Source organism: Saccoglossus kowalevskii, chromosome 13 (assembly GCF_978046115.1).
Source record: "Saccoglossus kowalevskii chromosome 13, keSacKowa6.1, whole genome shotgun sequence".
Taxonomy (NCBI): Eukaryota; Metazoa; Hemichordata; class Enteropneusta; family Harrimaniidae; genus Saccoglossus; species Saccoglossus kowalevskii.
In genome coordinates, this window is record NC_140653.1 from 18,783,399 (window position 1) to 18,797,694 (window position 14,296).

At 38.4% G+C, this 14,296-nt stretch overlaps 1 protein-coding gene across 1 annotated transcript; it reads left to right on the plus strand.

Annotated features, from left to right (window-relative positions):
* The first annotated feature begins 9,822 nt into the window (after nucleotides 1-9,822).
* On the plus strand, nucleotides 9,823-13,625 carry LOC100378604 (RNA-binding protein MEX3B-like). Its single transcript, XM_002730700.4, has 3 exons — nucleotides 9,823-10,018; nucleotides 10,302-10,516; nucleotides 10,766-13,625. The coding sequence occupies exons 1-3, from the start codon at nucleotides 9,951-9,953 to the stop codon at nucleotides 12,070-12,072; spliced, it is 1,590 nt and encodes a 529-aa protein (XP_002730746.3). The 5' UTR covers nucleotides 9,823-9,950; the 3' UTR covers nucleotides 12,073-13,625.
* Nucleotides 13,626-14,296: the final 671 nt, after the last annotated feature.

Genomic DNA, 14,296 nt, shown 5'->3' on the forward strand with positions numbered 1-14,296 from the left:
TGAGGGAATCTTTACTTGATTAATGTCTAAAAAGCTGATATCAAACCGAATATTAAATTATGCCTTGCCGCCATAGTTATAATCATTTAGACCAGACAGTAACAGTCAGCTGTTACGCTTCTCTGTGGACGTGATAGTACTTGGTAGTATCAGGTATAGGTTATATATAATCATGGCGTATTTTTAGCGTCGTGGAATTATTTAACCAAAATGTGTCCTACATCGGAAGTAAAAGGTACGTTTACCACAAATCCGTTGCTAGTATAATGACATTCATTAAAGTATTCATTGAAGAGCGCTACTGTCAATTCTATCACGGTTAATAGAACCGTGATTCTATACATCATCAACAAGACTCATTGACTATTGTGTGGATTTCCTAAGCAAGTTAATATGTTAATTGACATGGCGCATGATCTAATTTTACCCCCCCCCTCCCTCGCCCAATTAAACACACACAACAAGCTGCAACTATCAGGTGAACCACGCCGTCGGTCATGTCAGTGACCTTAGTTTCACGAGTCAATGAGTTGAACGAAAAATATACCACTATATAAAAAAATACTCGTTGTGCGTGTCTGTACCCCACCGCTGCATCGCTTTGTCCCTGTAAAAATGGACTCGCCCAGCATTTGGTTATATGCATACGTTTTATTCATGGGTCCTTTCCACCGCGAGAAAGCTGCCTCGCTCGTCACCCTGTTGCTATGGATTTTACAACTCTGACGCCAATCCAGTCTTTAGTTATTTTAAAAATCCCAGGGACCTTTAAATGAACTATATTTAGCAAATATTAACTATTGTTTTTATTTTCTAATCGTCCTGGCGCCTACAACGACCAACTTAACGCTTGTAATCGCATATATTTTTTCTTATTTTTTTCCCTCATTCTACTATGCTCACTATTTTCAGATTATCGGGGAATATTTGTTTCTGGACAATGAAATAATTACTAAAATTACTGACGGAATATTATATCTGTGGCTGCCGTGGCGACTATGCAAACGCGAGAACTTATTTGCCGAAAATTAGTCAGTATCCCTGGGGTGAATTTCCAATCAATCGATCAAACCACAGGGAGCTCAGGAACTATGATCAACTGTACGCACTCCCTATGAGTGGGGGGGGGGGTATCGGCTGGTATCTAGTGTAAGAAATAGACAAGGGATGAAGGCTCCAGCCAGCTCATATTTTTTAAACTCGAAAAAACAGACAAAAAGAATGAAAAATAAAATCTATAAAAAATACCAGGTTGAAGAATATTAGTTGTTCCTTCAAATTTCGCCAAAGCCTTACCTACATTTTACCGATATCTGCAGAATAAATCAAGAAAACTACACAAATTGACTCCATTTAGGAATTCCTAACGGTTTGCCCGAACGCATGGTACAGTTGGAGGCGTGGCCTGTTCAGCATTTGTCAACAACCAATCACAAAACTGGTTACGAACCAGTTGAGCAAGGCTAACCGAGTCGTGACCTCGATGTGGCTCGTAACCAGTATTGTGATTGGTTGTTGACTGCGTACAGTTGATCACAGTTCCTGGGCTCCCTGTGATATAATTAACACATTGTATGTCTACCGCTCATAACAAACTCGATATAGTAAGTGCTTCGTTATAGTGAACACTTCACTATAACAAACGAATTATACATGTGTACCCCAAAGTGTTTGTTATAGCGAGGTTATAGTCTATCTTTCAATTGTTTGCCACACAACCAGCATTATGTAAAACACACTTTACTATAACTTTCTCAGGCTGTTATGTCCTCCCCCAACTTGGCTTCATTTTATGATATTCTATTTTTTAAATGTATTCTCGAACTAATTTTCACATTATAAACTTTTTTTTTTGATTTTCGTACTTCAATTTAAAACGGCGACCGTGAAATGACTCGGGCACCATACGCTATGAAGGTAACCAAGAAGAAATCATTGTTGTCACCGGCGTGAACACAGTTCGTAGATCTCCCGGGAGTTCATACTCTCGCGTGACTCTCACTTCGCGCTGTAGGACCACTCAAATGTATCGCAGAAATAGCATTTACCCCCAAAAATGTTAGAAAATACGTAATGTTTTAGAGGAAATCTTAAAGACACGACACGAAACTTGGTCGGTGAAATTCGAGCTTGGGTCAGTCATGTAACTTGCACGTGATCGCACAGACTTGATTATGACTCAAATAGAAGAAATCCTATTGTTACGAAAGAGGTTTGTCCTATCATCGCTGTAAAACGAAAGGCTTACTCACTAATAGAGACGTCATTCAAGCTATTATTCATAAGTGTACTGAGTGGCTACAATAACACTGTTCCATTGATAGTACCCATTTTGAATTCAATATACATAGTCAAATGATATTCTGGAAAAAAAAGTATTTTGAATCGATAATCACCGTTTTCTGATAGAGATTGAAATATTGGCATCGTGATTTATCCAAGTTGTGCAACTGTGCATATTCTTGCGTCCGCTGAAAAATTCGTCTTTATTTCTAAGTCGAAGCAACTCGAGTAAAAGCTGGGTACCTAACGTTAACCATGCTGAATGCAAAATACAACCCCGGCTTTAAAAAAAATAATGAAAATATCGTCGCTGCAAGTTAAATCTTCAGGGCGAAGCTTGGCCAACCACGCTGATAAAGGCAACATTGGAAAAGTTAATGTAGCTGAGTTACCGTATATGTCTGTCCTTTCAAATCTAAAAATACCAGCGTGTCTAAAATATGTTTTGTTTTGTTTTCATATTCAATAATACAGTTTTAAATAAAATCGTGGCAATTTTTGCAAAAATCAGAATGAATTACATAATAGGTTAACCATTATAAATTCTGGGGTGAGGAACAAATAAAATACAAAACTAAACAGAAAACAGTTTGCAGAGAAAATGACTAAAAACATTTGATTTATGAATGACAAAATGTTAGCTCAAAACTTAGTGAAAGAAAACAATAATTTACAATTTGTTTGACAGATCAAGAGATTTAATGGTCAACCCCTATAGTGTGACCCCACGCCCGGATGTAATTGTATTCTACCTATCCTCGGGGGCGGTGCTACGTCACTAGGCGTTCCACGTTGCTACGACGCGCACCACTGTACATGCATTTCTATGGGCTCTGTGGGCGCTGCTGTGGAACGCCGGTCGAGCCGGTGAAAATTCGAGAAAACAACACAAACTCAACTTTGAAGTAATCCTGAACAACCAAATTTATATATGTTACACACGTAAGGCTAATCTTGTTACACTGTTCAGGGGAGTCTCAACAACCATCCCTAAGTACCGTTTTCTGCGAGTTTTTGGCCTTTGTTTTCACCGCGAGGGTTGCCAAGCGGTGAAAATGCCCGGATGTCCGCCCCCGAGGATACTACGTGCGCAAGCTGTGGATTTGAATTAGCAATCAGCTACTTCTCTGTCCAATCAGCGTAGAGTATCCCATGTCTACAAGAGCCCTCATACTCCACTTGTCATCATGTTACGGGACTACAAACATATTAGTACATTGTATCCGGAAAGAAATCACAGAAATAAACTTTATAGATTTGAGGGTGTTACCCCATCTCCTCCGTTTTTTTTTTTTTTTTTTTACTAAGTTAGGGGGTGATATCATGGAGATAATGCGAATTATCTGGGGATGTAAAACTAGTTTAACAATAAACTTTATTGAAATCGTTACTTCCTTTTTTGCATTTAAAAACAAGTTGTACAATAAAGTAGTAGACAAACACACAAAAAAAGAAAAAAGAAAAACAAAACAACCAATATCTCAAAATACCAATGTCCTGTCATTTGTTTCCACTATTTGGTAAGATCTTTGTAGTTTGCGTCAAGCTAAACAAACATTCTGAACGTATATGAAGGCCATTTGGAAGTCAATTTTACATGAAAACAAGTCTAACTAGAGATAAAACAACAATTAGTGTAACGTAACTGATAACTATAACACCATATGATTTTTGTTTTAAAAAGCTGACATGGCAATCCCCCCCCCCAAATAGTGGCATGTTATACCAATTTAACACTATGTTTAAAGACTCGACACACGGCCATGGTAAAAGTGTTTGTTTTTATAGGTACTAAGTATAACACAGAAACCTGGCGGAAAACAAACATAGACGGAGGCTACCGTCTTCGTTGTTGTAGTCTCACACTGTGATCCGCCAATGGAAAGGCTTGAATTGACTATAGTCAATGCGATATAGCTAGTTCAGACTTGAATCGAAGAAGAAAAAAGTTTACACAATATACTGCGAAGATGGATTGGCAGAACGAGGCAGAACAAAATACAGTTCAAACTTTGAAACGTGAATGGAAACCCTTGTGGTGTCGGTCGCGGATTATAAAGTGAAAAAAACAGTTGTATTATATACACTGTGTCTGTACATAGATCAAACAATAGACTAGGGTCTATGGTTTGGAGTGAGTCCGTTTTGTTTGTGCCCAAGCAGCGCTAACAAACGTGTAATCATCGGGAAGATGACGTTTCCTGCCTTTTTAGTTGACACAATGTCGTCTGGGGGTCCAACGATGAAACACCATACTATTTAATCAACTGCATTTTTGAATGGGGTCTTTTGATAACGCACACTGCATTTACGGGGCGATAAAAAGAATGGGCGGGGAGGGTGTGAAGAATAAAAAAACTCTCGCAGAAAGCCCAATAATACAATCAAAAATCGCGCCAAATATAGGGTTCTTTGAGATAGCCATCATGGAAAATTCACTCTCACGTACACCAATTCGCACATGCCAATACATGCATGTTTTTAGGAAACGGTTTGGAAAACGGTAACAACATTTGAATGTTGTTTCTTTATTTACGATAAAATGAACATGCGCCCTTCAGTGTAGAATTCTGGGAGGAATACATCCCCTGAAATTCATTTTAGTGGAATTATTCTGGCAAAGAAGCGTATCTCATGTGTTTCGGGCAATCACCGTGACCTCTTGACAACTTCGTGTTTCCTCAGTCTCGATTCGTACCATGTTACAGTACTATAATATCATTCAGCTTACAATATTTTAAAGGGCGGCAGTCGTCGTGCCGCGTCCTGTTCGATATGGGACTCATAGCGACGTATACAACGCGTGTAAAATACATTGTTTATTAACATGAAATTCGAACACGCGCTGCGCGACGACCACCGCGCTTTACGTTGCAAGCATCAGTGGTACTGCAAGTTGAAGGTGAAATACCGGTCAGAGAATACACCCTGTTTATTTCACTGGTGAATATTCAAAACCCATCACCTGTGTTTAATTGGAAGCTTGTCACGTCGTAAGGCTATGCGGCATGTGGCAATTCTCGTAAATCAAATTTCAATACGATTCTAGCATAAACTATCCATTATACTGTTTTGACGACAGAGTGAAGCATGAGACAGGTTTTTACTGTTTTATGATTTTTTCCTGTATTCGATTCCGTGCTAAACACACACGGGCACATTCTCGGCGCTCAATTTCCGCGTAACCTGGGGGCAAACGCTTCCCCATTCCATTTTTTCGCAATTTAATGGTTAACACAATTACCATAAACTGTAAATATTGCAACAAATCGTTAAAAAATTGCTCTAATAATGAGAATAAAAGAGAAATAGCTCTGGCAGTTCGTGGAATTCTGAATTTATAGCTAAATAATAAATGCTAAATTCACATTTTTACTGTAAAGATTTTATTTGTTCAATGGACTCTAAATTTGCGTATTTTTGCGATTTTAATTAAAAAACCAAGGAAATAAACAAAATCAATGGACAACCGTGAATTTAAACTCCGGGAAATATGTTCACAAAATCTAAAAATCAAAATAAATTCAAGCCACGGCAATAAGGAATGAGACAGTTGTGTATTTTCAAACAAAATATGATTATGGCGCAGCAAGAATTAAGCTATTTAAAAAAAAAAAAAAAAAAATAGTCAGTTAAATCCTAGTAGAGTGACTGTGGTTAAATCATATACCATACAATACTGTCTGTGGTTAAATGCACGACAAAAATTCGACGTATAACCTAGACCTTAAAATGTACGCTCGGACGCCCCTGGGCAGGGTTCTCCATCATACACGATGCGGGAATGAGCTGATGAACAAACGAAACGCCAGCTTGCGAACGCATTTGGAATTAATGCTAAGCACTAAGTGTAAACATGGAGGTAGAAAAGAGATCTCTTTCCTACCGCCATGGTTTAAATGACCTCTTCGTACATTTATAGATGGAAGTAAATTTTCAACCACGACTAATGTTATTTTGTTAAGCTATGAAATCACACATGTTTAAGAAAAAATGCACACAACAGAATATTTCATTTTTGAAAAGACGAATGGAAGTACATTTTCATTACCCCGGGCTAACCATTGTCCAATGATGTCGGAAGTCTGAAAATGGGTACAACCCGGCTGTCTGAAAATGGGTCAGTCTGAATGATGGTTCTGGAGACTGAGGTAACCCGTAGCGCTACGACCCAGAACAACAACAGGGAAGTAGTATACATGACTAGTTTAACAGCAATTGATGTACTGGCAATCGTTCTGTATTTAAACAACCCACATCCTTAAACGTAATTAGGTACGTGTTCCTTCAGGTTGCAGGCGGCATTGAATAACTTCTTGTCACCACTCAACCGCAGCGTTTCACACCCACTTATTGTACTCACTGGGGTCAAAAGTTCAACACATTAATCGTCACGTGCACAGCATACCCTGTCGTCGAATACGTTGCTTGGGCTGTGAAATATTTTGGAGGCTTGCTCTCGTTGGCTTCAAGTACTATTTTTATTTCAGCCAATTTTAATTTTGTTTTTACCGTGACCTCAACTTTTACTTACAAATTTTGAATTAGTATTTCTCAACTTATCTCCCGTGAGTGTTTTTTTGGCCATCTCTGATACCGCCCTTGTAACATCGGAAGTAACTCAGTGTTTACCTTGCGGGATGTATCGGGCGAAGTTCAGACTGACAAAATATCAAAATAAATACAGCATATAACGCAACCAACGCAATTTCGGTTTGTGCGGTGCAAGTGCGGTTGACAATTTCAGGCATTTGCGTGGGATTGAGGGGTGTGTGCTTACTTGCCGAACATTGAAACCGCGCGAATACGCGTATCCTCATAGACAAAAAATGGACAATACAACAAAATGACACAACTCACAGCATCCACCACCAACACAAGCAGTCACTGAACAACTCCCGGGACTTCCCGGTACCGTACACATATACATACAACCACGGTCCCTCTAGAGGAACTGTGATACAACAGAGAAGTTCATTGCCCTTGAACGCTGAAGCCAGGCGTTTCAAAGATGGTCAAGTTCAAATCTTATTCTCTCGCCTATTTGGTCCAAGGAGGTATTCGCGTAGTGAAGTCACCACTGGCCAAATAAGCTGACGAATCAGGAATAAACAAACCAGAATCCGTGTTGTTTGTAAGCGTTTCACTCAGCGTGATATGATGAATGAAAACAAATAATCAGAAAGGAGATGTTAGAAAACCGGGTTAGAAAACTGTTCGAATTTGTTTATTTACCTTCTGTAATTTTGTTGCTTCCTTTGCCAAATATAGTTTGTTTTTCTGTACTTTTTCTTGTGACTTTTTTTACAGTTATCTTTGTGTAGATTTCTCCCTAAAATCTACCACCCAGAGTTTCTGATGGACAATCCCTTAAGACAGGGAATCGTAAGGACGATGTTTACACATATCGTGTCATACACATGTCACGTGGTCACAAAACTCTATAATACTAATTACATTCATATACTGTAGCATAGACTTTGGCGAGGGTGATTGTTTACACAAAACATCATAGCCAGAGACTCTGATATCTGTGAATGACGAGGATCGTGATCATCATCGGGCGAACTTAAGAATGTACCACTTGAAGTTCGATTAGTACCCAGCTGGGTGCGATTCAATATGTCAAGTTACGTAATGATCTAGGAAAGGAAAATTTCTTTTTATTTAAAAAAAAGCAAAAACCGACATAAACCCATAGGAAATATAGCTCCAAAGTTGTCATGCAGCGCGAGTTGAATTTTTGTGTTATTCGCGTTGTATACGTCACATGCAGTGGGACTCGTGTATGAACTGAAGGTCAGTGAATTGAAAACAAAATCCGAAAAACATGGTGTTTTACCGACTTCAAGTTCGAGTGTTTGGTTTTGATTTTAAGTAACTTTATAATAATAATAATAATTTTATTACACTACTAAAAACCGTCAGAGTGTTTTTGTATGGTAAAGAACATAAATACAAAGAAATACAAAAACCATAAAAATCAAAAGAGATAAAATAAAAGAAAATTGTTAGTTAAATAAAAGAAACTATAAATTAATTACTTTCTGTGGTTTTAAAAATTATAGCTATATATACGCAGTAACCGAAATAATGGCATCGCTGTAAACAAATGCCGGCGCAAATCCCACATGTTTGAGGCATTACTGAATACACGTGGTGATGGAACCCAAGTCGCGTGCAAGGTGAATTCAAATTAGATGACCCGAAAAACGATACGAGTAATACGAAATATTCTATATATACTATGAGACTTATTTATATATACAGCGAATCCACAAACAAACGGGAACGCCAGAGAAAGTGTCCTGACGTGGTTTAGTTGGCACTGCAACAGCAATGGTCAGTTTCTAGGCCAGTTTCTATGACAACAAGCCTGGTTTAGTCTAAGTTTAGACCTGTCTGTACAAGGGAGTACACGCATTAGTTTGGTGGTAATGTTGGTCAGAGAAAAGTCACTGACATTTGTGTGAAAATAGCCAGGCATTCACACACACAAAAAAAAAAATACTGCAAGTAGCGCGATTTGTCTTGGTCGCAAGTTGTTATTTTCAATAATATCGCCGCCAATGTATCCACGAGAGTTTGGAGTGTAGCTAAAAATACAGCTGATGTGACGATGTGTATTAGCAATAAAGCGGCGTACGTGGGTGACCTCGTGCTGAAATTGTATGTCGCAGTTATAATAAAATGGTGTAGTGCAATGCAACTCAATACTACGTGATAATTAGGAACCGCGTTTCCGTGTGCGATATCCGCAAGTCCCATATCACACGATGACGTTTTCGTTTTGCATCCAGATATTATAGATGGAATGTATGCAATGGGCACCGTACGAACGAGATTTTTTTAATGCGCGAAGACCCGCCTTGTTCCTAATACATAAATTCCGCGCGACAATACAGAAGCCAATAATAGAGCCAATAACTGCTATCTCATTATAATATACCGCAGGTCTCCGCTTAGCTGGTTACGGTGGCCGCACATAGGCTATTTTAAGGGGAAACATGGAATTAAAACGTCCACAGCTGATGCCATTTTCAATATCGACTGAATCCCATTAAAAAAAAAGTATTGTAACACCGTGTCACGCGGATTTAAAATGAAGGAAAATAACCCATTGTTGACGTTTCAACATCCCCGCACTCGACCAAATGGCGGATAAAAGTGTGCCCCTTGCCACAGGTGAGGATTGTGCTAGCCATGCCAAGGTGTGGCTAGATACGCTTGTGGTACACATAGTACAAACAATATGCTTCGCGGAAATGAAATAAAATAATACCCTTGTCAGTGATATAATATCCAAAACCGAAAACGTTTTTTAAAACACAATTATTGGTTTTAAAATATTGGTTTCCACAAATCACACAAGTACACGAGTTCTACTCAATATCCAACGCTGAAATGATTTTTTTACAGTTCGGCTTTAGATTTGTCATGCCAGGCAGCCCCGCCAATTTATGCCACACCTTGCCGACATTCTCAGCCAATCACTGCTTTATGTTGTAATCACGTGGTACTAAATTGACAGCTAATTGCGCGGTGTTCCAGAGGTTGGAACATTTTGTGTCTGGGCATACGATTGGCCAGTTGGAACGTGGAACATTTCGATTCCGAAAAGCACACACACAAGATTCCCGGGCAGTGCTACAATTCTCCAGTTGAAAATGGAAACGATACCAATGCAAACACACGATATGTCAGCTCTCTTTTCCTTTTTCCCTCAATTCACAAGGTAAGCACATTATCGACGCCCTTCATGTACGGAGTCCTAGCCAATCACAAATATTGTTAGAAAACGATTGACACGGTTCATTTATCGTGACGTCACAAGCACATTTTGAGTCTACTACATTCTGAGTTTAGTTCAGTAATAAGGCAGTGAGCGGTTTTGCCGCGCATCGTATAGCACGGCTATATTCCACGCCAAATAGCTCACAGAAAACCTCTAGATTTTACCTTTATTTTTGTACATTTATCAGTGTTTTTTACTCCTTTCCCTCCCCGACCATGCCTAGTTCACTTTTCCCGGATATGGAACGGCCAGGACTGGAAGAACAGCAATTACAACTTGCCATCGATCTGAACTCCGTGTTAGGGCTCAACGGCAGCAACGGCGAAGACGAGAGGACTAGTTTCTCAGATGCAGAAAAGGCAAAGAAAAGCGTTAACATGACAGAGTGTGTACCTGTTCCAAGTTCAGAACATGTGGCTGAAATAGTAGGAAGACAAGGTGAGTTGACTTTCATTGAAGTGTTGAATTTTTGCAGAGTTCCAGCGCAAAATCTTTCGTTCGGCCATGTTTCGCGTTTGTATGCGAGCCTTTATGTCGTCATGTTATAATGGCTGCCTACTAATATGCTGTGTTTGGCTGTGACTCATTTAGTTGGAGCTTGTTTTGTGTTCTGTGGACATTGGCGCGGCGTGATTTTTCCGATAGTGTATTCTGATCCGTTGTACTTTTCGTCTATTTCCTATCTAGGTTGTAAAATTAAGGCTTTACGGGCGAAAACGAACACTTACATCAAAACCCCTGTTCGAGGCGAGGAACCCGTATTTGTGGTGACAGGCCGGAAGGAAGATGTTGCAATGGCTCGGCGAGAAATTCTCTCCGCCGCTGAACATTTTAGTCAAATACGTGCTAGTCGGAAAAATAACGCTGCAGCCGCCGCCAGCCTTGCTCCAGGACCACCGGGCCCAAATACTCCGGGCATGACAACAATCCAGGTCCGCGTTCCGTATCGTGTTGTCGGGCTGGTTGTTGGCCCTAAGGGGGCGACCATCAAACGTATTCAGCAGACAACACACACGTACATCGTCACGCCGAGTCGAGAGAAGGAACCAGTCTTCGAAGTCACCGGTTTACCCGAAAATGTTGAAAGGGCGAGAGAAGAGATAGAGAGCCACATAGCTATGCGTACCGGCGGCTTGATAGATTCCACTGCCGACGAAAACGATTTTGCCATTAACGGTACGGACTCTGGCATAAATGCAGCTGATGATTTGGGTCCTTTGTATGGAAACAAACCTGGTAATTCTGCCTTCACCTCTTTCAGAAATAGCAATAACTTTTTGCCAGGTAATACAACTAAAGCCTCTGCTGGGGATATGGTTTTCAGCTTTGTTAATACAAATGGTACTACAAAAATAAGTGATTTCAACCCAAATGTTACTCCATTCTCCACAGCCAGTTCCACCAGCACTACTTTCACCAACAATCTGAATGGATATTCTCTCTTCAATTCTCCGCAAGTCTCCCCTGATCTTGGAATTGATGTCACCAGCTATGACCCCTCGGCCAAAATGTGGACAGATTTAAGTCATAATGCTATGTTCAACCCAACAACCACTGCCGCATCATCCATACCACGTCGCAGCAGCAGCATTTCATCTGCCTCACCTCAGGAGGGGCCCACAGTAGGCAATTCAGGAGACCATCCACCAGCACGTCGTATCCATAGTGATCCCCTCAGTGGAGGGATAACTACCATAACTTCGTCATATTCACCAATCATCAATAGTTTCCCATCTTCAACTACCTCCTCCACCACTGGCTCAGGCAGCACTTCTGCGTCAACTAGCCCTACTAATTCCATTGGTTCTATGCAGCATCCAAAGAAGGGGAAAGAATGCATGATGTGTTTTGAAAGTGAAGTTGTTGCCGCTCTCGTCCCCTGTGGTCACAACCTCTTCTGTATGGAGTGTGCCAATCGTCTGATGGAAAAGTCTGATCCCGAGTGCCCCGTCTGTCACCAGACCATCACTCAGGCAATTCGTATATTTTCTTAGTAAAAACAAAACAAAAACTTTAGCATTTGCATAAAAACTATACATTTCAAAAACCCATAAAAATATTCAAATTCAATGAATTATGAGAATTTTGACTTAAGAAAATCCATATGCCTATTGTATAACTTACACAAGATATTATAACTTTAACTACAAAAAAATTTTATTCTTTGAATATAAGATATCTATTTCATACGAAGATGTTTACATGAACAAGAGTCTAAGTTCTACAGCTGGGTTCAAAGCTTTATTTAGGAAGGCTTATGCAGTCTGCATCAGATCACTTTAGAGTTGCATTATGAATTAATTATTATCACAGATTTTTGAAAATTTTTTCATTTTTGGGAAGTGGATATAAAGTATTGAATATAATTGAGATTTGGTTTTAAAAAGTATATTTTACCCAGCAAAATATTTTATAGTCCAAAAATATAAATAGACATTATTTTATTCTATATTGTTGAATTAAAATGTTGCCCAAAATGGGTATTTAATTAAATAATTGAAAAAAAAAGGTTTTTTGAAATGATGCAGTTTCTTGTTCTAACATATTATATTATTTGTATAAATAGCAACTGACTATATGGTAAAATCCGTTGCACTCATAGCTAGAATTTACTTATTTTTAATATATTATTTACAGTTTATGTATATGTAGGTGTGAGATATGACCAAAAATGTTGAACAAAGTTTAATACAAATGCAAATATTTTTTTATTTTTGTTTGGCCAGCTTACTGAAATGGCCAGATATACTAATATTATATTTGCCGAGATTTGAGATTATTATGGAATTGTTATTAAAAAGTTTTATTTTTCTGTCATTAAAGTAAAAGTTCTTCTACGTTTAAGTTTTAAAAAAAAGTCGTGTTCGGAATTTATTTTTCAGGTGCCATGTCTTGTGATGTCTTGTTTTATTGTCCTAAATGTTATATATTGTTTTCAAAAAATTTAATTTTTCAATTTATTTTGTACCAAAAACGAATGGAGAATGTGTTATGTATGCCTTAGCTCAAGTTGTGCAAATCTAAGTGAATCAAATCACAAAGTCAAGTTTCAAATATGGCCAGGCTGAAAGTTAATGCGGTTGCTTGATTTGCACAGCTTGCCCTGTTAAGGCATGACATCGTACTTTGCATTACATTGCCATTGCATCTGCCTTTGTGGGATGAATTGTACAGACTCGACAGTCACTATTGTTGGGGTTTTATTCTAAGGCATAAACTTTAGATAGTAATCCTTTACGAAAAAAGCAGTTGACTTGCTGCGTACCAGATCAGATCAGTACCATACAATAACCAAATAACTCAGTATTTACAATTTTTTTTCTTTTCTGGAATTTTATTGTCAGACTGTACTTCTATTCAAGTTTAACTCTTTAATGTTTGTATAAAAAAATAATGAATTGCACTAATAACTATATATTATGAACTGTTTTATTCAAGTATTATATACTAATATCTGCTGGCAGAAGTTTTTTCCATCCTTTTACCTGTAATGCACCTGCTTGAGAAATCTGAATATGAAAGCATTAAAGGTTATTTCTCAGCAAAATATCAGTTCAGCTTCACTGCTCATGTTATTGGTGTATTCAAAATTATTTTAATTCTGATAAATGGTCGAAGGCATTTTAATTTCGTCTTTGTTTCTGTTGAGGGAATTATTTATGCTAACCTTGTGAATGACAATCTTGTTAATGACCTTAAATTATTCACTATCAGCATTTAAGTTTCTCGTAAACTTCAAGCATGGGATGCATTGGTATTTAATTCATGGTTTGATTTTAATTTTTTTAACGCAACAATTGTTTTTCTAAAGTACAAAAATGCAATAAACAAGTTTTTTTTTTCCTGAATTTTCTGATTGAGTTGCATGTGGTGATGGCGTTAGTGGATATTAGTTCCCCTCTTGCACAGGAATTTGAATAATTAGAGCTAGATTCAAATTCTGTACATTTTGCAGAAATTATTTTGGCTTGAAAATGCAGATGACCCAACCACCTCACCAAATGGGTGAATTTGGCACAAATTGTTTTGTCAAACATCGCCCTTGAAATTTTATTGTTTGTCCACCTCAACTAATTTAGATATAAACTATAAAAAAAATTGATCAATTGTTTTAAAAGAGGAAGCTGCATTACTAATGCAGTTGAATGAATGCCAGCAAAATTGAGTCATTTGGCATTGAACAGCCGGACCACTCAAATGCTATTATGTATGAAAACA